Genomic DNA, 26,195 nt, shown 5'->3' with positions numbered 1-26,195 from the left:
GTTGCTCAGAGAAGCTGTGGCTGCCTCTGGATCCCTGGGAGTGTCCCAGGTCAGCAACCTGGGCTGGTGGAAGATGTCCCACCAGAATGCCCTGTATTCTTCAGGGATTAAACATCATTTCTATTCCCTGAAGTGGGACTTCTTAAAAAAGTTATTTTCCATTTAAAAATCCCCTTTTCCCATAAAAACTGCAGAGTGGCTTCTCGAACCAGCTCTGTATCAGTGGGAAAGGGGAGCTCCCACTGCCATTTCTGAAGGCATTACTGGGAGAAGTGGTCAGCCAGGAGAGGCTGCTTTATCCTAAAAGCCATGTGCCAAATAGCAATACAGGAGTGACAGACATTTGATTTTCACCTCTGAAAGCCTGCCAGAGCTCAAGGAGTGTTTGGACAATGCTCTCAGGGACATGGTGGGATTGCTGTGGATGGCTCTGTGCAGGAGGACTGGACCATCCCAGGAGCTGGACTGGATGATCCTTGTGTCCCTTCCAACTCTGGATATTCCACGACTCTCAGCTCTTGAAATCACCTACTCCCTCTGCAAGCAGAGAGGCTCTGACACAGGGAAGTGCCCAGCGTGCCCCAAACCCACCACATTCTCCAAAGGGAGCTAATTTTGAGTTCCTCTGAGTGATGATCATGTGCCTTTGAGTGAGACGAGTCTGGAAAAGCTGTCACTTGGTGGTACTTACCCAGAGACATCCCTAGATGGTGCTAAGAATTAACTTTATGGTAAATATCTGTGCTATCACCTCCTTTGCTCTGAGCCCTCCTTACCAACTTCACTCCCAGAAGAACATGATTTTTCATCAGGAAACTGCCAAACAGGAGTCAAAATATATGAAAGACCCACTGCCAGGCCCAGGAGCTCATTTTGGGAAGGGGGTGCCCCGTGTGCTTCGCCGTACCTGTGACGTCCAGCGGGCGCTTCTTCAGCGCCGTCACCACCGGCCCGTCCTTCCTGCGCAGGAGGGGGCTGCTCCTCCTCTCAGCCACCTTCTGCTTTAGCCTGGATCTCAGCTTCAGGTTGGGCTCAGAGGCTGGCCAGCAGAAGGGAAAAGGAGAAAGGAAACAGCGGGTTGGTTACGATTATTTCAGCAGCTTTTTACTCAGCTCACAGATGAGCTGAGCTGAGCTGAGCTGAGCTGAGCTGAGCTGAGTTGAGCTGAGCTGAGCTGAGTTGAGCTGAGCTGAGCTGAGCTGAGCTGAGCTGGCTGCAGTGGTTGCAGCTGAGCATTTGCAGGAGGTTCAATTAAATCAGTCACCCCATAACATGTTTTTGGAACACAGACCTTTTCATACAACAAACGGATCCCAGGCTCTCTGACACCTGAATTCACTGACAAGGAATGGCAATGGCATTTGAGTTAAAAATACAATAAATGTCCTGCAAAGCCTCCTCTGAGTCTTCACAGACCTACAAACTGCTGAGAACTCGCTGGGGTTAGTGCAGACAGCATCGTGCCCATCTCCCAGTTTCCCAACTCTGCCTGACTTGCTCCCAGCCCAGCAGTAAACCTGACTTATCCAAGGCATCATCAGCAGAGGAACGGGTGAGACGGCGGGGATGCTGCTGTTGGTCAGCGTGGAGCATCCCCGTGGGCTGAGATCTATCTGGAATGGGCAGCTCCACACCCTCAGAGGCATCCAACCCCAGGGGGAGGGAGGGACACCAGGGGAAGAGGACACCAAACACCAAAATGGAACCCCACGACCAAACCAGGGGAGTGCTTCCTGCTGCTTCAACCCCCTGAAGCGACTCAGCCTGGGGTCTCAGGAGCCTCGAGGAACATCCACTCCAGGAAAAGGGCCTCAGAGTGTGGCCAAGGAAAGCCAGCACCAGGGAGGAGAAGGTTTGTTTGTTTGGGGAGCAACGTGGTTACCTCATCACAGCCCCAAAGTTCAGGTAGATCTAAACCCACATCAAATGCTTGGAAGGTTCTGGGCTGCCAAGGGTGGGTGTGGGTGCACTCCCTGTGCCCACAGTCTGACTTGCTCTGTGGACACCACGCTTTCCAGAGACTCTTCCAAACCTCTGCTGTGCCCAAATCCTGAGACTCCATCTCCTCCAGAGCTCCTGGGAAGCCCTGATGGCTCTGGGTCGAGGACAGCTGCAAACAGCCAGTCCACTTATCAGGCCTCTGTAGAGGTGATGCAGCAGCAAGTCAAGAGGATTTTCTCAAGATGATTTTCTCTGGAAACCTCCAGATCTGCCCTAGTCTCAAGTGAAATCTCTGCTGGGAGGCTTGAGGGCTCCTGACAGTTCTGAAAGGTGGGGACTGGCCCCATCTTTTCCCTTCCCCAACCTCTCAACACAATCCCTTTGAACCAGCAAATCCTGCGCTCACACCATTAACAACCAACACGCTCCAGGGCCAATAATCTCCATTTCTTTAGAAGAATTAAAACAGGGCTTACAAACTGATTTGAATTAACTAAGCCTGGCTACAGCTCTACTTCCCTCCAGTTGGCTTTGACCACGGGGTCACCTCGAAGATCAAGCCTGACAACGTTAATTGCAGGGCTCAAAAAACCAGAAGGCTGATGAATTCAAGATCAAATGCTTCAAGTTAAGCCATCAAAAAACAGTTCTTTGATGGAATTTTTAGGAGGGGGAAAAAAAAAAAAAAAAAAGCTTGTCATGAATGTTTTGGACAGAAAAATGCCAGCCAGAGATAAAGGGAGCACTGAGAAGAGTGTCAGGCTCCTGGAGCTGATGCTTCCAATGCAGAATGAAGTGCATTAGCAAGGGGGGAATCATCTTAGAGGGCATTTGCATATTAAATGGCTGCATGCAAATTGGAAGGGTGGACCAGTTCAAATACAAGCACAGGCTCCAAACAGCTCCTTCTGGAAGTTCCCTTCACACCAGAAGTTGACTTGGTAGCTTTAAAGTCAAGTCTTTGGGTACAGAGGTCACCCCACATCCTTCAATTCCCAGCTTTAATCTGTCCCACAGACTGAGCATTCCCAAGTGTCAGGATGCTCTGATCAAGGCTGCAACGAGATGATCTCCGAGGTCCCTTCCAACCCACACCACCCTGGGATTCTCTGAAATGGGACGGTGTCCCAGCTGGGTGTTGAAACACCCACTGAGAATCAATGGAATCCAAGCCACAGCTGTTGGAAGGAGAAAGGAAAGCATGTCAATAAAAAACTGTATATCAGCCCCAAATTTTATTCTTACCCCATTTATACCCTGCTGAAGGATGGGAACACACCACTAATGGGGTGGCTTTCAAATACAGAGAACGAATTGGCTTAAAAATCACCTTAAAAATGGGCAGGGAAACAAAAGATTTGGGGTCAGAGACGTGAAGCCCCCACGTAAAGCCACAATAAAAACACCCCTTTATATAACAAGAAAGGAACATAGAAAACTGCAGCCTTGAAAAACACCTCCAGAATAAGCTGCAATGTACTGGAATTTGTCAGATTAAACCATTTTAAGGCAAAATCATTCTGTATTTTCCTCCTTCGCTTCCTCAGCTGGAGGATCAAGTTTTGAAACACCAAAAGGTCTATTTAAAGAACTGCTCTGATTTTGTTGTTTATCCCCCAGATATAATCCCAAATCTAACATGGCATCAAGACCTCAGAGAGCATAATCCCTACATGGATTTAATTGGGTGCTTGAGAGCCCAAAGTAGGTGAATTAAAATTCAGCACAGAACAGCCTCTAATTCACAGAATTGACACAAAACCTATTTTACAATAAAAGATGAAGCCTCCAAAACTCAAAGCAAGATTTTCACCTTATTCAGATGGCTAAATAAAGTATTTTATAAGAAAAACATTTTGAAGCTGAGGAGAGCTGTCCTTCCCAAGTATAAAATAGGAATTTAAGCAACACATAACTATCAATTCCTGACAGTCCATGCCCGTTCAGTGTTCCCTCAGGAGCACCAGTCCCACTGGAAATCTCCCCAAATTCACCAATATGCCCAACCAAAGCCTTGCTAACTGGAGCAAATTAAAAAATTGGAGACTAAATAATGCAACTCCAGTTAAAAAAAATCCTGCTCCTCTACATCTTGAAGCGAAATCTTTAAAACAGAGGCGGTGAAGTTGATCAAAAACCCCCTTCAGTAAACAAATGAAGCCCATGCCCAAGTGTGAGTCAGCTCCCACAAAGCCAGTGAGATTTCTGGAGCCCTGACATCCTTAATTTGGCCTATAATAAGGATTTATACAAAGAATATTCTGTTTTCCTCCCAGGAAATTAATAACCAGAACATAAGCCAAAAAGCTTCCCTAGTTTTCACAGGCTCCAGCCCAAGTTACCCCTCTCCTACGTCACTGAGTGCAGCAGGGCCCATGTAATCCAATTCTTCCAACATTTATGTCATTCCCATTGTTTTTTTTCCTAGAATTGCAGCCCTTAAGCTGCTCAACTAATCAGACATTGAACCTATGGAAGGCAAAAACCCACCAAGTCCTGGGCAGACTCTGCCCTGTCCCCATTGCCCATCCACAGTTATGGAATTAAAGCCAACAATGCCCCAGGAGAGCCCTGCTCCCAGTCCTGGGACAGCTTCATTTGGGCAGCTGGGGACTGAGAAGGGATGTTACTCTGTTATTATTATTGTTATTATTATTATCATTTTTAATATTTTAATTATTTTCCTACTAAGCCTCACCAGCCAGGCAAAGCTCAAGAGAACTCCTTTGGCTCTCCTCTAACATCCAGGTCACTCCAAGAGAAAACACAGGAGAGGGAGAAATGCTGCCTGGAATCAGCCTTTTGCAACACCCAACATTTGAATAGAGAGAAATTACCTTTTTGTTCAAGCAGGGGTGACACTGCCCAGAGAAGCTGTGGCTGCCCCTGGATCCCTGGAAGTGTCCAAGGCCAGGTTGGACGGGGCTTGGAGCAGCCTGGGCTGGTGGAAGGTGTCCCTGCCCGTGGCAGGAGGTGGCACTGGATGGGCTTTAAGGTCCCTTCCCACCCAAACCATCCTGGGATTCCGTGACTCTCCAAAGGATTTTGAAAAAACCCACAGCAACCAAAAAAACACCCAAGAGGAAAAGCATGTTAAGAAGTTAAATAATTCCCTTTAAATCTCCATGGTGGTGGTGGTGGCAGCTTTCTAATTAACAGTGTTTTAATACATCCACTGCTCGAATTTCAGAAAGCAGGGAATGCCTTTAACAACCTTGTTCCCAGGGAGAAAATGAGGACAGAATTCCTTAGAAATGCAAAACTGAAAAGCTCTGTTCAAAACCACTTCAGCAGCTCCAAGAAAGCTGTTGACAAACAGCTCTTGGGGTTATCAAAACAGGCTTCCAGAGCCTCTAAAACTCCTCTGTAAGGATCCCCCAGAGATTTTCCTCAGAGGATCCCACTGAAAGTGATTAAATTTGGAAGTCCCCACACTGACCTGGGGGCTGAAATGGTCACTTAAGTTTTCCCCTCCCAACAGCTCCCAACAAAACACAGACACTAAAACATTATCTAGAATAATGGAGACTACCCAAAATGGGAAATAAAAACCCTGGTGCTAATCCAGGTATTTCCCAGCAGCACCAACCAAACTGTTCTTAGATCAGTTCAATACAAGGAAGAGCCCAGGGAATTTGGAGAGAGGGAAGGAGTGAAATGCATCCCCAGGATTCAGGCAATCAGTAACTGCACCAGGAAAACAATTTCTCACTGAAACCGAAAAACTGGAACATAAAAACTGAAATCAAAAAAAATGGAACGGCCAAGGGAACTGCAACATAATTCAGGAAAGCAAATCAGAGGGAGGAGGATCTGAGGGCACAGGATGCATCAGGAGCCCGCTGCAAGTGTGGAGTGTATCCCATTCCAAAGGCTTCCACGCACTCCTGAGACTCCATTCCTGCACATCTCCCTCTGCCACAACCCGTGACCACAGCAGGAGGCTCTAAATGAGAGTAAAGACACACAGAATTTCATGGAATTTTGGAAGGGACCTTAAAGCCCATCCAGTGCCACCCCCTGCCATGGGCAGGGACACCTTCCACCAGCCCAGGTTGCTCCAAGCCCCGTCCAACCTGGCCTTGGACACTTCCAGGGATGAAGAATATTTATTCTTCCTAAAAATTTTACAAGCTGTCCCCTGGAAGAGCTGCTCGTTCAAACTGCCTTCCCACAGCCCCCTAAGTCACCCTCTCCCCAGGGATGATGCTGGTTGGACTCCAGCCCCGGTAATCAGAACTCTACTGCGATGGATTCTGTTATTTGAGCCGCAAATATTTAATCAAATTTAATAAAATTGGACTCCGCGACACGGAGGTTTTAAATTACCAACACAAAGCCAGGGCTCCTGGTGCCAAAAATCTGAAAAGCTCACCAGCAATAAAGAACTTTATTTAGGATGGGCTCCAGCCTTCCCTGCCTTTTGTTTACACCAGACTGCTCAGGAGCCTTTCTTCTCCAAGCAACTTAACATTCTTGGCACTGGGAATTCTGCAGGATCTCGCTGTGCCAGAGCCTGACGTGCTGTTGCGTTGAAAGGAAAATAAAAGAAAACAAGGAAACATCCCCAAATTCTGCCCTGAACTCATTTGTATCCCAGAAGATTAATGCTGGTGCCCAGAAAGAACAAGCATCAGCCTTCTGGAAAGCCCAAATCAGCTCAGCATCTTCCCGTTTGAAAACAGCCACGGCTTCGGTTGCTTCCCCTTCCCAATAATGTGATTAGATCCATTTATCAGCCTTAATTCCCCCTGTCTGCCAGGGGTTTATTCTGCAGGAGTCTCAGGGAGAGCTCAGCCTGGGAAGCAGCCCAGGGGCAGATGTGCAGATGTTTTCCTCCTCCTTCCAGAGCCCTGGGAGCAAGAGGGGCGGCCCATCCTCAATCCCAGGTGGAGAAGATCCCCTGGGGGGATGAGCCAGGGAGGCTTTGGAGCGTGGCAAAGTCCATCCACACCGTGGGAATGATTAACAGGCCAGGAATGCATCACCTGCTTTCACGAGGCACAGGGAAGAGCTAAAAACCTCTTGGAATCAGGCTGGCCCCAGGGATGGTGCCAAGGGATGCTTCCCTGCATGGAAATGCTGGGGTTTCCCAGAGGAGCCTGGGAAGTCTCTCCTCCCTCAGAAGCAGAGATTGGAGGATGCCCTGCCTTCAGCAAACCCAAGTTTTTGGAGTCCTCCAGGAAGGACACAGGCAAAATCATCATCCCCCAAAGGTCCAGGGGAACCTTTCCCAGGGAAAACCCACATTCCTGGAGACAATTTATGATTGCCTTCTAGTGCAGCTGAAGTGTTTGGCACTTGCCACCCAACCATCCCACCATGCCCAGGGAGGGGGAACAGATGGGAATCCACCCATGGATCCACTCATGACACCTAGATCTCTGTCTTAGCTCTGAATTTGGGAATTTGCTGGATTTTTGCACGGTTTTGGAACTTCTATGACTTTTTAAAAGCACCAGATACAGTTGTCTGTGGTTATTGCAGTTCTGCAGCCTCCTAGCACTGCAAAGGTAAAAATGCTGATCCACACGTGCCGTTTCCTACACATTTCCACCACCATTTCTGACCAGCAGGGAAATGGGAGCTGGTCTAGCAAAGCTGCACATGTTACTTCTCAAAAAAAAAACAACAAACCCAACATCTGATATGATTTCTGTACAGTAAAGAGGTTCCAGGATTGCCTGGATGCTTCCATACAGTCTCTCCAAGAGGAGCAGATCAACAAGCAGCAATTCCTTCTTCAGTTTGTTTGGCAGCCAGGTTCCATCTTCAGGCCCCTGGGCTAAACTGGGAAATCTGAACATAAACTATCTCCTGCTTTTTTTTGGGAAAATCAAATCAAATGAAATCAGAGGAGCCAGCGTGACAGGGAAGGAGAGCAGAGGAGCCCACCTGTCTTGCGGAGCGGGAAGTCGTCTTTGGAGTCGTACATCCCCAGGACAGGGTGGTTGTAGGTGCCGGACACGCCGCTCTGGGGAGGGGAACTCTGGTCCAGAGAGCTGTGCTGGGTCTTCCTGCACAGGAGGAGAGACAAGGAGAAGCTTTAGAGCAGGGACACACACAGGGCACGAGCGCAGGGTCTGGGATCTCAGACTTTAGTTCTGCCTTTGTCCTCCTGGGCACTCCCACAGAAGAAACCCTAAAATCTCATACACAGGGAAGCAACTAAACTTAGTTTTCAGTGCAGGAATCACCCTGTGAAGGTATTTAACCATCAGTGTAAATTCTAAGCCTGTACTTGGGCTGGGTTTTGCTAAGTCATGTTCTCGAACGTAACCACGGGTGTTGTCACCCCCCTCAGCCACGGCACGGACGACCAATTTCCCTTCTCAGAATAAACCCAGATTTAGCAAAGTCAAACCTGGATTTTCAGCAAAGGCTCAAAGACTGAAGCTGGCCAAGAGCAGCCAAAGGTGGTCTCCTGCCTTTCCTTCGCTGCCTCCCAACCCAAGGGCTCAGCAGAGCCAGGGCCAAAGCTCTCAGCACCTTCCCAGATGAACTTCTCCAAGCTGATAATTTATTGCTTTGTTTGAGCAGGCTGCTGGAAGTAAATTACAGTCTGTTTGCTGAGGATATTAAATAATGAATGAGTTTTCTCAGCCTCCCACCAGTTTGTTGGCTGCATCTTTCCTACTTAATGACTTGTGCCCAGCTCTGCTGTTTCTCAGGAGCTCTCCCAACCTGGGAGAAGTCTCCAGTTGGCAGAGGAGCTACACCAGCAGAATGACTGATTTAGCCACACAGGTGACAGTCACTGGGCTCTTACAACTTAACTTACAATGAATAGAATTTAAACCCTGTGTTTCTTCTAAATACTAAAGAAAACAGGACAACAGAAAGCAGCACTTTGTTAAAAAAAGAAGGGAATATGTGAAATTTTACATTGCCTAAAAACAGGCATTGTTGGAGACCTTGGCTGAAAACATTCTGCTCCAAAAGGTTCTTTAAGGAACAAAAATGAGCCATTCCCAGTTGAAAACTGCACAGATTCATCCAATTCCTTGAGCAGTACCAATCCCAAATCCTCCCATTCCCTGAGTGCAAACTCAAGCCAGAAGTCTGGGGAGATGCAGAGCATCGACTCCACTGCGAGTCAAACCCTCCAGAAACACGGGGCTAAGGAACCACCCAGAAAACACACTGAATTTTCTCCATGATTTTGTTACCAAAAACACCCCTCTGAAGAGTTCATTTGAACACCTCCACTGCCATTTCCCACACCCACAGACCTCTGGTGGGACGTGTCCCTTGCCCATGGCAGGGGGGTGGAACGACGTGGGCTTTAAGGTCCCTTCCAACCCAACCCATTCCAAGAGATCACACCAAGGAGTGTGATCCACTGTGTTTCCCCAACCCTCCCTCTTCACCCTCCCAGTCTCTCTGACATTTGGGGCCCCCCCAGGGCTGTATTTCTCCTGTGTGACACCCCCACCCCCCAACACCCCCTGCCCTTTGACCGTCACCTGCGAGCAAAACACACCCACAAACTGAGAAATCTTGGGATCCCTCCTGAAAACAGAGGGGGCTTTCTGTGCCTGGGACCTATCTGCTCATCCCCTGGGAAGGCAGCACAGAGAGAGGTTTCACTCCTGGGAAGCTGCAGTCCCAGAGCCCCATCCTGCCACACAATGCCACTTCTGGCTCTGCACGGGGCAAGAGCCTTTTTTATTCTCCTTTTCCTTTTTTTTTTAAATCATGACTTAAAGCACACAATTGAGGACATTGAAGCTGCCTGCATCCCTTCACAGGGAATGTGCAGGAATTCAAAGGGCCTGTTTAGATGTGCTCTGGGGCTGCTGAATGACAGATATTGAGCTCTGCAAACAGGAGCGCATTCCATGGCTCCAGGACCGGGATGTGACGCTGCTCCCAGCAAAAGGCACTGCTCTGCATGCCTGGTCAAGAATTCCAGAGCTCTTGAAGGAGAGGAAATGGTTCATAAATGGAGCCTGCAGGCATTCCTGAAAGCACATCCCTTCATTTCAGGCATCCCCTGCTCTCTGAGGTCCTTCAAACACCCCTGTGCAGACATAAAGGTTGGACTTAATGATCTTGGAGGTCTTTTCCAGCCTTAATGACTCCATGGTTTTATCCTTCAAACATGTTCACCCAACAGACACTGAATACACCTTCAAACATATGGACTGTGCTGGAATGTTTTGTGCACACAGGGTGGAGACACCTGTGAAGGTGGGAATAATTTAATGTAGAATTTAATGTCTAATTTCAAGTATAATTATATCTCTCTACCTCCTGACCCTGCAAACACTCAGTTAAACTCCCTTTCAACATGGGAGTAGCTGCTTCCCAAGCATTGCTGATGACTTCCCAGGGAAATCCCAGCCTTGTTTGCTGAGCCCAAGGTGCTCTTGCCAAGCTGGATCTCCCAGAGCAAAACCTCCTGCGAGCTGAGCTCTCCAGTGGGCTCAAAATCCACAGGAGGGACAGCCTGACCAGGAACTTCCAAAGAACCTCTTCTGCTGTTGCCTGTCATGGAATTACAGACTGGTTTGGGTTGGAAGGGATCTTAAAGCCCATCCAGTGCCACCCCCTGCCATGGGTAGGGACACCTTCCACCAGCCCAGGCTGCTCCAAGCCCTGTCCAACCTGGCCTTGGACACTCCCAGGGATGGGGCATCATCCTAGAGGTCTTTTCCAACCTTCAGGACTTGGTGATTCCATGTCAGCAGGACATCTCTCCTGTCACAGCCACTGCCATGGTGCTCAACACCCTCAGGAGATGCCTTTTTTTTTTTCCAAGGAATGCTTTCAATTTTTTCAAGAAAGGAATTCACAAACCTTAATAAGACCAAAAGGAAGTGCTTAAAAGCTGGTGTGTCATTTCCAAAGGCTCTTGCAGCATCTGGTACCACTTAATTGCCTTCCCTGCTCACAGTGGGAGCATGGGGAGCATCTCCTGCGAGGCTCGTTTGCGTGTGTTCAATCCAACCACCACCCAACTGCATCACATGGCAAGTATGTGGGGACATAAATATCTCTAGAACTGAGCTGGTAACCTATGAGATGCCATACAAATAAATACTAATATGTAAGGAATTTAAAGGTTCTTTGAAACGGAACAGAAAGGAAAAATCTTCCTCAGCTCCTGCCTTGAGCAAAGGGTGCGTTTCCAAATCCTCCACCCCGCTGCCACGTGCCCTCCTCAGAGGCTGAGCTGAGCAACTCAGCGCTGACAGAGGCCCCAGGAAAGATCTGTGAGGCCTCTGAGGCTCCTCCTTCCACCCTGGGTTAGAAACCAGAAGAGCAACCCTCACCCCACCACAAAACAGACGAGGGGATGGTCCTTAAATCCATAGGAAAAAGGAAGGATCTTTGTGCAGTGGTTTGTTGTTGGCATCCCTGGAGCGTCACAGGAGGGGGGTGCTGGGATTAGTAAGTGCCACAGGGAACCTAAACAATACACTGGTGCTCAGAAAGTCCTCAGCATTAGCTTAGACCAGGGCAGGAACATCCTGACACCCCAAACACGAGGAATAACCTCCTGCATCACCCCCGGCCCTGCAACACAGAGAACCCCAGGATGGGTTGGGTGGGAAGGGACCTTAAAATCCATCTTGTTCCACCCCTGCCATGGGCAGGGACACCTTCCACCAGCCCAGGTTGCTCCAAGCCTTGGGCATTTCCAGGGATGGGGCAGCCACAGCTTCTCCGGACACTCTCAATTTTTACTGACTTTCTACCACTCCTGGATTAACTGCTATTTTAACCAGCTGTTAAATGGAGAACATGAAGGCTCAGGGCCTTCAACCACCTTTAAGAAAATCCCCAAGTCTCAGATTAGATTTTCAGAGATGTTTTAAAACTGCTCAATCTCCCTGGACTGGAAGAACATTTGAATCCTTCTGCCAACTCCACTTCAGCATTTCTGTCCTGGCTCAGAGCTGGGAGAGCTTTCAAATTGCATTTCAGCTCAGTTTCTGGAATTTGGAAACATCTTCTGGCTATGACCTCATCCTCCCTGTACACATGTTCAGTTTTTAAGACTTGAAGCACTGTCAGAACCTCAGCCTGAACACGAATTTCATGGCAAAATGAAATGTCCTTGATTTCTGTCGTTCAAAATTTCATTAATTTTATTCTCACTAACGACAACACCCAAAGCACTTTGGCTTTTTATTTAATAGAGTCACAATGTCATGGCAGTAGAAGTTTTCAACTCATCTCAAATTTCCTGCTTGTCTTTTATACAATGAAGGAGTGATTTTCTGAAGCTGAAAGTGCTTTCTTGGAGACCGAGAGTCGAAAATTTCCAGTTGAAAATTTGATTTTTCAGTTGCAAACAGAGACATTGGGGCAGCTGTGACTGGAAGTGCGGACAGGACTCATCGGATGTTTCCAGAAAGAGTCAAATAAACAAGACTTCCCACTTTGAGAGACTGAGATGAGCAGAAAGTGTTAAAGGCTTTAAAACGGGAGGTTGCTCAACTATCCTTAGTTGAAAATTCAGCGACTCACAGAATCTCCTGAGCCAGAAGGGACCCGCAAGGATCAGTGAAATCCAGCTCCTGACAGGAACAACTATTCCTCAGTTTCCTCAAGTTTTAAAACACCTGAAAACCAAACCCTGGGTGAAAAGCTGGACAACTTCCACAGGTTGATGTGTGGGACCTGTGAGCTGGAACAGCTGGGGACTGAGGACAGCAAAGGCCTCAACGCACCACGACCATCCCGGCAGACACGGGAATTATTCCCACTGAAACCCTCTGGAAAGGGAGCTTTGGGAACTCTGGGTCACCCCACGAGCACGTCAGGCCTGTTCCCCACATCTGCAGCGGCTGGAGTGCCAAGGACCAGCCCCACTTACCCGTACCAGAAGCGAGGGTCACTGGAGATGCAGTGGTTGAGATTCCGGTGGGCCAGGGCCTTCTTCTTGTTTAACACAAACTCCTGCAACTTCATCTTCACTTCTGTGCTTGCCACTGCACCTGCAAGGAAAGGTAAAATAAAATAAAATAAAAGAAAGGTGTGTTTTTTTTTTAATCAATTCCCATCCTGGGAAGAATTTTAAATGTCTCTAAAGATTCAGAGTTAAATCTTTGATTTCCAGCCCAAAAGAAGAACTTGGCTTTCAAAGGGAAAAGAACAAAGTGCCTCCAGGAAGGAGCTCTCCCTTTCTTTTTTTCCCCCCTTTAGCTTTGCATAGAATCACAAGTTATGTTTGAAAATAGGGATGTAATCAGAGCTTTAATTTCACTTAATTTCAAGGATTTTGCACCAGTATAGAAGACACTTGGAATAAAGCACTTGTCCGAGGTGCTCCAGCTCTCCTTGAATCAAAGCTGTGAGAGAAAAAGGGTCTTGTGGAAACTCCAGCTGCTAAATGTCACATCTGGAAGCAGGAGGGGAAGGAGCCCAACGTCTCACATGCAGATTTTGTCTTGAAAACTCCTGCAAAGAGGGACCTCTTTGTCCCAGAGTCCCTGTGCACACCAATTCCAACTCATTTCCCAGTGTCCAACCTCCTGCCTCACACGGAAAACCCAACATTTCACGAAGAAACTCGGTGATTTTTGCAGAGTTAAAGTGTCAGCTGTGTAATTTCTCATCCTGATTCCTCTCCACAATGGAGACCAGGCTGCTTTCCTGCCCTGATGGATCCAAGTGCTCATTGGGTTGACAGCCCAGACTCCCCGGCACAGCTCCTGCCGGAGCGGCGCGTCCAAACTTTGGCACCGGCACACGTGGAAAATGATGCTTCATCTACACCGGGGCGTAAAGCAGGAGTTCCAAAGGAAAATATCCAGGCAAGGAGGGAATGAAAAAGCCAGGAAAAGTGTCTGCTCTACTAGGAATAAAAACTCAAAGATCACCCCGTGGTATTTTCGGCTCCCGGATCCCCCTCGACGATGTGGTGACATCTGACACACAGGGGAAACAATCCATGGTCTCTCCCCAAGAGGAGGAAACTGCAACATTTCTTATAAGGCAGAGCCTGAGGGTGAAATACTGTTCAAACACTGAAACAGTGCTCAAAAGTGCAAAAATCCCCCTTTTTGGAGCCCTGCATTTCACACTTGCTCTCCAAACACAGGTTTGGTGGCAAGTTCAGCTGAGGAGTCGGAGATAGATTCCTGAGCAGCAAGAACAGGTGAGGTGACAAATTCCTGCTTCAAGGCCTCCTCTCTGCAAACAGTGTCTTCTTTAATCCATCAGCATCTTTAAAACAATCAGATGTGGCTGTGTCCTGTCAGCTTGGGATAAAGCTGTTCTTTGGAAGACTTGAAGCTGAACAGCTTAGGATGGTGAGGTTTACAGAAGCTCCCCTGGCAGGTTTCTCTCCTTGGCTGGAGGGTGAAAGGCCCCAGACATCATAGAAGGGTTTGGGTTGGGAGGAATCCTAAGGATCATCCAATTCCACCCCCTGCCATGGGCAGGGACACCTTCCATTAGCACAGGTTGCTCCAGCCTGGCCTTGGACACTCCCAGGGATCCAGGGGCAGCCACAGCTTCTCTGGGCACCCTGTGCCAGGGCCTGCCCACTCTCACAGGGAAGAATTCCCTCCCAATATCCCATCTCTCCCTGCCCTCTGGCAGTGGGAAGCCATTCCCTGTGTCCTGTCCCTCCATCCCTTGTCCCCAGTCCCTCTCCAGCTCTCCTGGAGTCCCTTTAGACCCTGCAAGGGGCTCTCAGGTCTCCTGGAGCCTTCCCTTCTCCAGGTGAACCCCCCCAGCTCTCCCAGCCTGGCTGCAGAGCAGGGGTGTTAACAAGGAGGGAGAAGGAACTCCACCTCTATCCCACACTCTCCATATTTCAGATCAGGACAATTTTAGCTGCGTTGCTCCAAATTTTCCGAGGTGCGAAAAATAACTTGAGTATCCTCAAGAGCTGAGGTGCTCTAATGATTCTACACCACAGCACTTCTTAACTAGAAAGTAATTTAAAAATAAAACTGTAGCCATGGGAACAGGAGCCTCGGCTCAACATCCCCAAAATTCTCTTTCATTTTTCCTCTGCACCTCTGTGTTGCACCCAAAAGGCTCTTTGATCCCACTTCACAGAGACTCAGGTGGGATATCAGGGAGAATTTCCTCATGGACAGAGTGGTCAAGCATTGGAAAGTGCCTGGGGCAGTGGTGCAGTCACAGTCCTGGAAGAGTCCAAGAAACATGTGGATGTGGTACCTGGGGACATGGGTTAGTGGAGGCCTTGGCAGTGCTGGGGGATTGGATGGACTTGATGATCTCAGAGGGCTTTTCCAGGCCTTGATGATTCCCAGTTGCCACATTCACACACAGGGAGCAGGAGATTCGACATCCAGGACATCTTTTTTTTTTTTATTCTCCCAGACTTTCCTACTAGAAAAATTCTTCTTGGAACTCTACCTTATTCCTGCTTCCCAGACAGGATCCCACCTCCTGGCACCCCCTTCCACCACTTCTCCCACCAGGAGCTCCTTTGCTCCCTGTGAAACAAAGACCCAGGGAATGGAGGGCACAACTTGGCGAGGCATTTTTCCTCCCTTTCACTCCTAAAAGAAACCAGAACAAGCAGCCCCAAAGTGCCTCTGATAAGGGAAATTGTGAGGCCATAATGATCTCATCAAGTGCATAATGGCACGTGGGAAGGGCCCCCACAATCTGTAGCCTCCTGAAAGAAGCTCCTGCTGAATGGAAACGCTTTAAAGGGAAGAGCTGAGGACTCAACGACGTCTTAAAAGGAGTGGGATTCAGAGGAGTGAAAGAGAGAAGCAATGCAGGGTGCATCTGGTGTTTTATGGGCTTAATATTCTGCCTCCATTAGGAATGCTGCCAAAAATACTTCAAAAAATGTTAAATCAAGGGAAGAGAGGCCAGGCTTCCTTTTGAAAAACGCTAAAAAGGCATTTAGTGAGACAAAACTGGAGATAAAGCAGAGAAACACATTTCCCTCTTCCCTCCATCCCTCCCAGCAGTTCCCTGTGCAGCCCAGGAACTCACAGAGGTTCCTCCAGCTTTAGGAAGGTCCTTTCTGGCTCCCACTCAGCTGCTCTCCCTGTCACCACCCAAACAAGGGAGCTTTGGCCACTTACTCTCTTTTCCTTTCTCCTTGTTCTTCAGCTGCTGAAGTTTCTGCTCCCGGTGCTGCTTCTCCAGCTCCTGCTCCTGCCGGTGCTGCTCCAGCTTCCTCTGGTGCTCCAACAGCTCCTGCTGGTGCTTCATGGCCAACATCTCCTGCTGCTGCTGCGGAGAAGGGACGGGGGAGAAAGAGCAAATTAACACCCTCAGCCTTCCCAGGGCTAAGTCAGAGGATTTTATCCTGGGCTTTAATCCATGGGAACGAGGAGGAGCATCCTGCTCAGGAAGAACCTCGTCTGAGGACACAATAAGAAGCTTCTGCCCAAACAGGTGCATCCTCAACCCCTTTGCTGCTGTCAGAGGAGGAGGCTGGTCCTGGGCCTTCATATTCTCTCCACTGTCTGCTTTAATTAAAACCACCTTCAATATTCGCTGTTGTCCAGAGCAACTGCAGGAATTGTGGCTGCCCCATCCCTGGAAGTGTTCAAGGCCAGCTTGGAGCAACCTGGTCTGATGGAAGGTGTCCCTGCCCATGGAATGAGATGGGCGTTAAGGTCCTTTCCAACCCAAACCATCCTGGGATTCTAGTGATTAATTATAAAAGAACTGCTTCAACGTATGGAAAAATAATTCCTTCGATCATCTCTCCAGGAAGGATTTACCCTCTCGACTCACCCGCATTCATGGAATAATCAAGAGACATGAGGCCTAATTAAGGTCAGGCAAAGCTTCCATCCAATGGGATGTTCAAGGCTGGAAGCACCCAAGGCTCCTGCTCCAGTGCAAGTCCCCCTTGGGTCTCCAAGTCCCAGCACCTGGAAGGTGACAGTGGACTCACTCAACCTCCTGGGAAATTTGGAGTGGATCTCCCCAGCCCAGGGGATCCTTTTTAGGTCCAGAGGGATTGCAGGTGGCAGTTTGATCTGCTGTGCCCTGGGGTGCTCTGTGTGAGAGAACACCCCGTGTCCTGACAGGAGCACACCAGGGAGAGCAGGTGACAAGTGACACATCCCGGCAACTCCGAGAGGTGGGAATGGATCTCCCTGGGGCTAAAAATTCCTTTTGCTTTAAGAACCACCACCTTCTCCCCCCCCCAAACTACGATTTACCACCTCCCAATTTTCTTTGCACCCTCTCCAGCACGATCCCTGCTGGAGCCAGCTGTGTGGGCTGCCCTGGCTCCTGCAAACCCCCCGGAATGCCGGAGCGCTCCGGCTCCCACCGCCCGCCCCACACTCTTTATGTTGGCAGCTTATAAAGTAACAGATTGATTTGGAGCTGGCAACCTCCAGCTCCAAACCCCTGCCTGCTCCAGGGAGGGATGAGCCTTCTCCAAGGCTGCACTTAATGGGGGCCTGTGCTCGGATACCACCCACTGCTCCGGGATCACAAAATCCCACACGTGGAAAGGGGTCAGAATCACAGAATCATGGAACCCCGGAACATTTTGGCTTGGAAGGGACCTTAAAATCATCTCATTCCAACCCCTGCCATGGCTATTGAGACAGGGAACCTCCTCTCTCCAAGAACATCTCAGTCCATCCTTCTCCAAACCCTGCACACAAGGCTCCCACCCCACGGACAATGATTCTTCCTTCTCCTTCAGCACATTTTAATTCCTTTGATTGTGATTCTCAGGGTGTCCTGTGCAGGGCCAGGAACTGATGATCCTGAACTTGGGAATTCTGTGTTTCCCTCATTAATCTGTGGCACTCTACATTCTGACCACCCGACACTTCAGCTGCCAATGCACTAAAGATACCCCAAAAACTCCACTACTCTATATAAAGATGCAAAAAAAAATCATCTAAGAGGTATTTCCAATCTGCCTGGCTATCTGCTGGAAATTTTCCATGGAGGAATCCCTGCTGTGCCCGTTCCAAGCAGGCAGACTGTTGTAAAACACCAGGATGCAGTTCTTTGCAGTGACTGCACCTATGCTTCCCTTCCCCATCCTACGGAATTTCAAGCAAACAGTCGAAAATCCAGGCAATAAAAACCAACAAAAGGAAGGGGGGAAAAAATAGAGAATTGAAAAAAAAAAACCAACACCAAAACCTAGTTATTTTTGTTTTCTAATTAAGCAGCAGCTTCTACTAACACATCTCCATTTGGAAAAAGAGGATCTTTCCCGACTCCCAACAAGTCCACCACATGGTGGGCTCTCAGAACCTCGCCACGGAAAGTATGCAAATGAACAATATTTAATGCACAATATGGTAAAACAGGTTTTGTTATTTTCCCGAAATCAGGAGCCTTTTCTCTCCATCTGCAGTCTCCTTGGCTGTGCGGGCCCTGCTTGCCGCGATGGTTTACATACATTAGGCTGCTTTAGGAGGAGCTGTGCTCTCACCGACATCTGCAGCCACCCGCCACTGAAGAGCCCAATTTGGAGCTGGATGCTTCAGGGAAGTTTCATTAGGGATGTATTGTTCCCGCTCATTTTGACCCTGGTTCTCACAAAGCCTGTTCTTAGGAGAGTTGTTTTTTTCCCTGCTCGTTTCCAAGCTGGGGGGAAAAAAAATCAAAATAAAAGAACGAAGCGATGTCTCCACGGAAAAGGAAAGGAAATCACTGTTGGTGTCTGGGAAAATGAGCAAAGAGAACCCACCCAGGTGTCTTCTCAGGGCAGGAACGTTTCTCCACAGTTCTCAGGAGCTCTGATGTATCTAGACTGGATCTCAGGGAAAGGTTCTTCCCCCAGAGGGTGCTGGGGCACTGAACAGGCTCCCCAGGGCAGTGGTGCCAGAGCTCCAGGAGGGTCTGGACATCACCCTCAGGCACAGGGTGGGACTGCTGGGGTGTCTGTGCAGGGCCAGGAGTTGGACTCGATGGTCCCTGTGGGTCCTTCCAGCTCAGGATATTCTGTGATACAAAAAGCAGTCCCATGCACTGAAAGTTCAGGAAAACATCTGTTTCTGATTGAGTGAAGGCAACTGGGGCAAATCTGAGCAGGCAGTGACCACTGCCACCCCCGTGCTCATCACACAGTGCTGGGCTTATTCCCCAACTCTGCTGCACAAATATTTAAATTCCATTCCCAAGTGACACCCTGAGGGAACCCCCCGGATCACAGACTCAGCCTGAGGAGCACACGGTGACAGACACAAGCACTGCATTAGGGAGCTCACAACATCTGAATTAGGTGCTCTTGCCAAAATCAATATTTGTAAATATTTATAACTATGGGGATTCCTGCATATGTTTAATGTCACTGCTCCCACTGTTCAGGAAAACTGCACAAATGTTCAACTGTACCTGCAGTCAGTGCTGCTGCTGCTCCTTTGCCATATATGAATATTAATAAAGGCAAGAAGGGGCACGCAGAGCATTTCCAGGTATTCATCTGTCAGCGCTCCAGTGGATTTTGCCCTCACATTCCCTCAATTGTCTCCGGTCCTCCAGCGTGTCTACCTGGAATGGGGACTGACACCTTCTCAGTGAGGGCTCTGTCACCTCCCACTGCACAAAGAAACCTCTTTTTCAGGGAAGTGCAGCTCAAACTGCTCCCTTTAGTCCTTACAACACAAGTAGAACGGCTCCAGCAACTGTGGGGGGCTGACACCAAATCCCATTTCCTGGGAAGAATGAATTTCATGGAGACCTCCACAACCACTCCTTCATCCGTTAAAGGAGTAGCCAAGCACGGAGGTCCTTCCTGCACCCCCCCTCACTCTTCCATCAGGAGCCAGGCACAAATTCCTTGTTTTAAGGCAAATCATCTGCCCCCTGCTTCGAATTCTACAGTTTGGGAGGGTTAAGTCAGGTATTTAAACTCATCTGGAGCTCAGGGTCCGTAAAATGAAGTAAGATCGTGGCTGATGATGGAGAAAGAACTCGCCAAGAACAAACACCCCGAAAAATCATCAGCTGTGGGTGGAAGCAAAGCACGGATGGCACTGGATTTCTGGGATAACTCTGGGTTGGGTTATTCCAGAGGGATCTCAGTGCTGGCTGGACTCTGTGCCTCATGTTCTCCCCATCCTGTTTACTGAAGTCTCAGGCTGCAGCTCCAGTTTCAGGACTCGCTCCCTTGGCTCTGGCACGGCGTGTTTGGGATTTCTCCTGGAGCACCGGAGGCCAGTCAGGATTAATCAGCTGCGCTGGGAGATCAGGAGGGGGGAAATCGTTGTGGTTTCCAGCAGAAGCCAAGACACAGAGATCTGAGGGAAGCAGATCCATCATCCCTTCTCCTGGACGCACACCCGGTGCGTCCCGTTCCCGCCACCAGGCAGAGACAGCCGGAATCTCTGCCAGGAGCATCCCGGGCAGCTCCGCAGGGAAACAATCCGTCCCAGCCGGCAGCTTCCCGGGCAGGAGGCTGATCTTGGGCAGACACATCCTACTGGGAACGTCTGGTGCTCGAGTTCACGAGGCTCAAATGTCTCCAGGAGCGGGAATGCCGGCTGTGCTCCCTCCTCTCCGGCTCCGGCTGAGAAGATCCCACGTTATTACCTTGGCAGCTTCTTATGGATCTGCTACGTTACATCCCAGTGTCCTTCCCTCACCTCTCCTAGAAGGCTGGAATACTTGCACAGGTACAGCACTGGGAATGCTTCTGGAAGTGCCTATTGCTTCCTGACTCGCTCTCCAGCCTTTCTCAAAAGCAGAGTGTCCAAGAGCCTTTCCATTTCCAGGATCCAGCACATTCAGTTCCTTTTCCCATTTTCCCCTTTTAAGGATGAGGAAAACTCCTTTGTGTTTGCCTCTGCTGGGCCTTCCATGGTTCTTCCTGAAGGGGAGGGAATCAGGAGCAGGGAACACTCACACCCATCCCACCATGGATGGTAACAAGTAAATCAAAGAACGGGATTTAAATCATTCCCTGGAAGCCAAAAAACCATAGAAATTCCTTAAAGGAGGAGCCCCAGATGTTTAATGCTAAATAAGAGATCCAACCTCAGTCCCTAGAGGAGCAGTTACATCCTACACAGGTTTTACTCCAGAAAACTCTGGAAAATTCTGCTCCCTCCAGCCAAGGAAACCTGAAGGCACCAAGGAAACCTTGCTTTTACTGATTTCAAACAGGTCTGTAAAGGACCAGTGCAGACCAGCTTCCCTGGCCGAGCACTCCAGCTCCACCAACAGTGCCTGGATGGGAGGAAGATGCCTCAATCATCCCAGGACTTCTTCAGCCAAAAGATGCAGTTAAAGAGATGGAAAGCTTCTCAAAGCTTTCCCCAGGGTTACTTCCATCAGAAGTGGAGTTCTGCAGGATCCAGGTCTAAGTCTTGGAGCAGGCTCTGTGTCACTGAGGGGAACAGGAAGCCTCTGGAGGTTCTGGGAGGGCGTCTGAGCACATTGGAGTCGTAACGAGGCATGAAATGTTCAGTCTGGTTTTTCACCACTGGCTGTACCAGCTGCAGCTTCCTTAGGTGAACAATCCTGCCAGCCCAGCATCCAGACAGAGGAGGACACCTGCTACCTCCAGGCCTTTTAAGTTCCTCCAGGAAACGGTGCAGGCTGCGAGGAACAGGCGCCCCGAGGAGGAGAGGCAGGAAATGAGCACAGGGAGTCCCACCAGAGGGAGCAGACACAGCCTGGAATGGGAGTGGGACCCACAGAGGGAGCAGACACAGCCTGGAATGGGAGTGGGACCCACCGAGGGAGCAGACACACCCAGGAACAGGAGCTGGGAGCTGGGATACAGGGGGGTGAGATGTAAGTTTGCTCTTCCAGAGCCCAAGGGAAGGGAATGCTTTGCAGGAATCACGGTGTCCCTGGCCTGGGGACACGGGGAAGGTGAACCCAGCACAGCTCCAGGGGATCAGCAGATGACACCAACCCCCTCAGCAGGACTGGAAGATGCCCATTTTTTCCTGTTGAGTGGGAATTAACATGGAGAGGCCACCAAAGAGAAGCTCCAGGCACTGTCAGGGCTATGCCAAGAGCAACCAAAAGATGATGTGATTTGGGCCCAACGAGCTGTCACAGAATCATGGAATGGGTTGGAAAGGACCCTAAAGCTCATCCCATTCCAACCCCTGCCATGGGCAGGGACACCCTCCACTAGAACAGGTTGCTCCAAGCCCCATCCAACCTGTCCTTGGACACTTCCAGGAACATCCTGCAGGCCATTCCAAGGGCAGGTGGCTCCACATGGAAGCAAAGAGCAGTTTCTCCCTTCAGGATCCACATGGCAACTGTAGAGACACCTTTGAAGAGAAAATTACATTTCTTTACAGCGCAGCAAAAGCTGATGGAAGATTCCCTGGAGGACTTTTACCCTCTGGAACCAAAGGAATGGCCAGAGAGCTTCACCTCTGAACAAGAGGCCAACCCCTCTGATGTGTTAGCACCCTCACTGCAAGCAGTAAATCACGGTGTCCGTGGAAAGGGAACAATTTCAGGATCACCTCAGAGTGAACATCCTTACAAAGCTCCTGTCCCCCTCGCTGCTTCCCTGCAAACTCCCACGGGAAAACCCCCTCTCTGCTGAGGCACATGAGATGACAGGCAAACTGGCAGTAGGACTGCATGTCTGCAGGACAGGACTGCAGGCCCAGGAGGCTCAGCTGGGCTCCCACCCCGCTGGGTGTCCTGCGTGAGCCCCTGCCCGTGTGCGTCAGCAGCACCGAGGAGTTTCCGGGTGTAGCCGTAAAACAGCCGGAGCTGGGAAGAGCCCTGCTCCAGCCTGGGACAGAGCACACACAGAACCACGTTCCCCACCACGTCCTTCCCTCCTCCACTGAGCTCACAGCACCTCAGGAGCCGCTGGCCCTGCCAAGGCACCGATCCTGCCCCGCTCCCACCGTCCCGCTCCGGCCCCTTGACCAGAAGGCAAACGGAAAAGCTTTCGGTAACTTCCAGCTGATCTTGGCTGGGAATGAGTGACTCAGAAAGGAAAAAATTCCCTGCCATCCCTTCACAACCAAAGGTCAGGCAAAGCTCACAGTGGGACCTGAGGAGAGGCTTTCCACGGCCCTATTCCAGCCTCCCGATTCCGCCCTTGGGTTTGTTTGGGAAGGCAGATTGCAAGGCCATAAACACTGCCACACATCTGCTGAGGCATGCTGGGATGGAAAATCCACCTTAGGAAGTGGCTACAGGAGAGAGGAACCTCCTCTGCCCCGGTGCTGCCCGGCTCCGGCGGCCTCTCCGGCGCCGCGCTCCGGCATGGAGCCTCGGGAATCTGCACAGCTGAGCTGGAGCTGTGAGGCACCTTCCCTGCTCCTGATGGAGTGAAGCCTTCCAAAAGCTCAGCATATTTTCCCCTAAACACGTCAGGGTTTTCTCAGGATCATCACAGGCACACCTTCCACTAGCCCAGGTTGCTCCAAGCCCTGTCCCACCTCACAGGAAAGAATTTCTTCCCAACATCCAACCTAATCCTGCTCTTTCTCAGTTTAAAGCCATTCCCCTTGTCCTCTCCCTCCATGCCCACGTTTTCTCCCTGTGCAATGATCCCACTGGCCACTGCAGAGCCCTTCCACAGATATTGCTTCCCTCCCAGCCTGGCCCTCTCCAAGCTGCACCACCTCGGAGAATTCGGCACCGGTGTGTGAAGGCCAAAACAGGCTGTCTGTAAGGACTGGGACACCCCAGGGAAGGGATCACATGTTCAGGCCATCATCCCACCCTCCTCCCCTCCTGCACCAGGCCAGATGTTTGTGGAACCAAACCAAGTTCTGGAAAATGCCAAAATTTCAGCTCTCAATAGGAAAAAGTTATCTACTGGAACAGAAAAACAAGCAAGCCATGCCAGCATTTTCCCAGCCAAATTTCACTTACTTGAGAAGGCTTTAAGATGTTTCTTACACTCAGGCTCTGTCTGGGGGGTGGGAAGGAGAGATGTCCCCCCTTCTTCCCATCCCAGTTCCTCTGTTCCCACCAACGTCATGGCAATAAAAGGAATAAAACAACCCCAAACCACAAGTCCTTCTGAATGGAAGACACTGAAGATCTGGAGCTCCCAAAGAGCTCTGCATCTTTATTCAGCACTATTTCTATCCCAAATTCCACAGCTCAAGCCCCAGTGCTTCACTTACAGAGGATAAAACAGGGTTTATTTGCTTTAATATCCCCCCTGCTTTCTTCCTGAACCCTAAAGGAGCTGGACAGCTCAAAGTCCAAATATAAAGCCACATATCACAGTTCTCTGGATAAAATCATCCCTTCCCTGCACCCACAGCCACTGGAATGAACCCAGCTGCCAGTTTCTGAGGTCCAGAAGTCATCTAAATGTGGGCTGACTTAGGGATGCAAAGGCAAGAGGGATGTTTTCCCAAGGCAAAAGCACCACAGGAACTCTTGGTGCCGGGTTTGGGGGTTCTTTTCTCTGTGAGGTGTCACAGGGTTTATTTCAAGAAGGTGCTGTTTGATTTTTCAAGCAATTCCAGTCACACCAAACCACCAGAGATCACTCTGCAGGCCATCCTTTAGTCCAGGCTTAAATCATCCCTGTTTTAAGCTTCTCACCCAGCCAAGCTTCCACATGAGAGGAAGAAATTCATTACCTCATGGTCTGGATCAAAATGTGGCTCCTCAAAAGCACACCTCAGGTCCTTCCTTTGACCTGAATCAAAGCCTTCACAGAAATGAGAGCAAATCTGTTCCCATCACCAGTGCTTTGAGCTTCTCCAGGAACTGGGAACAAGCCTTTCTTATTTTTAACAGACAAATAACTAAAGGCCCACGGAATTGCAAGGAAATAATGGAAATATTTCTCACAGAAGTTCCCCAGTCCTTCCCCCTCGAGCGCACCACGTGAGCCACAAATGCAGGAATGGTGCCTGGGCAAATGCACACCTAGAAAAAGGTGTGGATACAGAATAATTGCACTGTTATTCTATTATAATGCATTATTATCTGTTACATGTGTGTGTACACCCAGAGATACACATACTGTGCCTCTGGGAGCGCATCTACAAATGTATTTACACCCAAGCACCTCTGTCCTGACAAGAACCCACTGAGGACAGGGTTTGCTCTTAATCAAACCTCAGACAGGAGCAGTTCTTACAAACCCAAACCCTCTGCCCTGAAAAGTCTGTAAATAACACCCCATTAACTTTTAATCCCACCTTCCCCGCTCTGACATGCATTCTGTATTAAAATGCAAGTTATATAAGGTTGAATCGAGGCTGCTTTTTAATATTACATTAAGGCTATTTACCATGTGCAGCACTAATCCCCCTTTGCAGGAGGAGCCTATTAGCAATTCCAAAAGCTCCCGTTGCCATAGCAATGGGCCAGCACTGGGAAATATTTATATAATGTCTAATGTTTGCACTGTGCAACAGCCATCTTCCCAACTGGACTTCCAGCTCATCCTGGGCCTCTTCCCTCCCTGTCCCACGCAGGGTAAAGCCTAATTCTGAAAAACCTGGGAGTGTGCAGAGCTACCTGCACCCACTGCCCCTGCATTCCCTGCTCCTGCAGGGAAAGAGGGCCAGGCACTGGGGCTGCACCTTGTGCTGATGGCAAACGTCCAGTGGGCAGTTTAGAGAACCATGGAGCATCCACAGTGGGAAGGGACCCACAAGGACCATGCAGTCCAACTCCTGGCCCTGCACAGGACACCCCAACAATCCCACTCCGTCCCTGAGAGCGTTGTCCAAACCCTCCTGGAGCTCTGGCAGCCTCGGGGCTGTTCTCACTGCCCTGGGGAGCCTGTTCAGTGCCAACCACCCTCTGGGGGAAGAACCTTGTCCTGAGATCCACCAAAACCTCCCCTCACACGACTTCAGGCCATTCCTGTCACTGACCCCACAGAGATCAGTGTCTCTTTATGTGCCACTCTGCTCCCAAATACGTGACAACAGTAACAGGGAACCTCCTGGGGGGTTGAATTCCACGGGAACTTCCCGGCTGGTGCATTTTCAGTGTGCAGGGAAGGGAACGGAGCTGGGAAGGGGCTGGAGCAGCAGGAGGGGCTGAGGGAGCTGGGGGGGCTCAGCCTGGAGAAAAGGAGGCTCAGGGGGGACCTTCTGGTTCTGCAACTCCTGACAGGAGGGGGGAGCCAGGGGGAGTTGGGCTCTGCTCCCAGGGAACAGGGACAGGAGGAGGGGAAGCAGCTTCCAGCTTGTACCAGGGGGGGTTAAATTGGGTATCAGGGGAAATTTCTCCACTGCCAGGGTGGTCAGGCCCTGGCACAGCTGCCCAGGGCAGTGGTGGAGTCCCCATCCCTGGAGGTGTTCCCAACTCGCGTGGGTGTGGCACATGGGGAGCGGGTTCAGTGCCGGGACCGGCGGTGCTGGGGAACGGTTGGACTGGATGACCTTGGAGCTGTTTTC

At 49.9% G+C, this 26,195-nt stretch overlaps 1 protein-coding gene across 9 annotated transcripts in view; it reads right to left on the bottom strand.

The window, feature by feature from the left end:
* HDAC4 (histone deacetylase 4) overlaps window positions 1–26,195 on the bottom strand; it is a 168,185-nt gene that overhangs the window by 52,849 nt on the left and 89,141 nt on the right. For 7 of the 9 annotated variants that reach the window (XM_050339456.1, XM_050339460.1, XM_050339457.1 and 4 more), the window contains 4 exons: window positions 15,975–16,125; window positions 12,770–12,890; window positions 7,837–7,958; window positions 908–1,039 (listed from right to left, as the gene is read on the bottom strand). In XM_050339456.1, the coding sequence (XP_050195413.1) occupies window positions 908–1,039; window positions 7,837–7,958; window positions 12,770–12,890; window positions 15,975–16,125 (526 nt within the window). The remainder of the gene's footprint in view (window positions 1–907; window positions 1,040–7,836; window positions 7,959–12,769; window positions 12,891–15,974; window positions 16,126–26,195) is intronic. The other 2 variants (XM_050339459.1, XM_050339461.1) reach the window with 1 other exon arrangement.

Source organism: Myiozetetes cayanensis, unplaced genomic scaffold, assembly GCF_022539395.1.
Source record: "Myiozetetes cayanensis isolate MyiCay16 unplaced genomic scaffold, myiCay2020 scf9, whole genome shotgun sequence".
In the NCBI taxonomy this organism is placed as follows: domain Eukaryota; kingdom Metazoa; phylum Chordata; class Aves; order Passeriformes; family Tyrannidae; genus Myiozetetes; species Myiozetetes cayanensis.
Note: the sequence above shows the minus strand (reverse complement) of the source record. Positions and strands in the feature narration are given on the sequence as shown.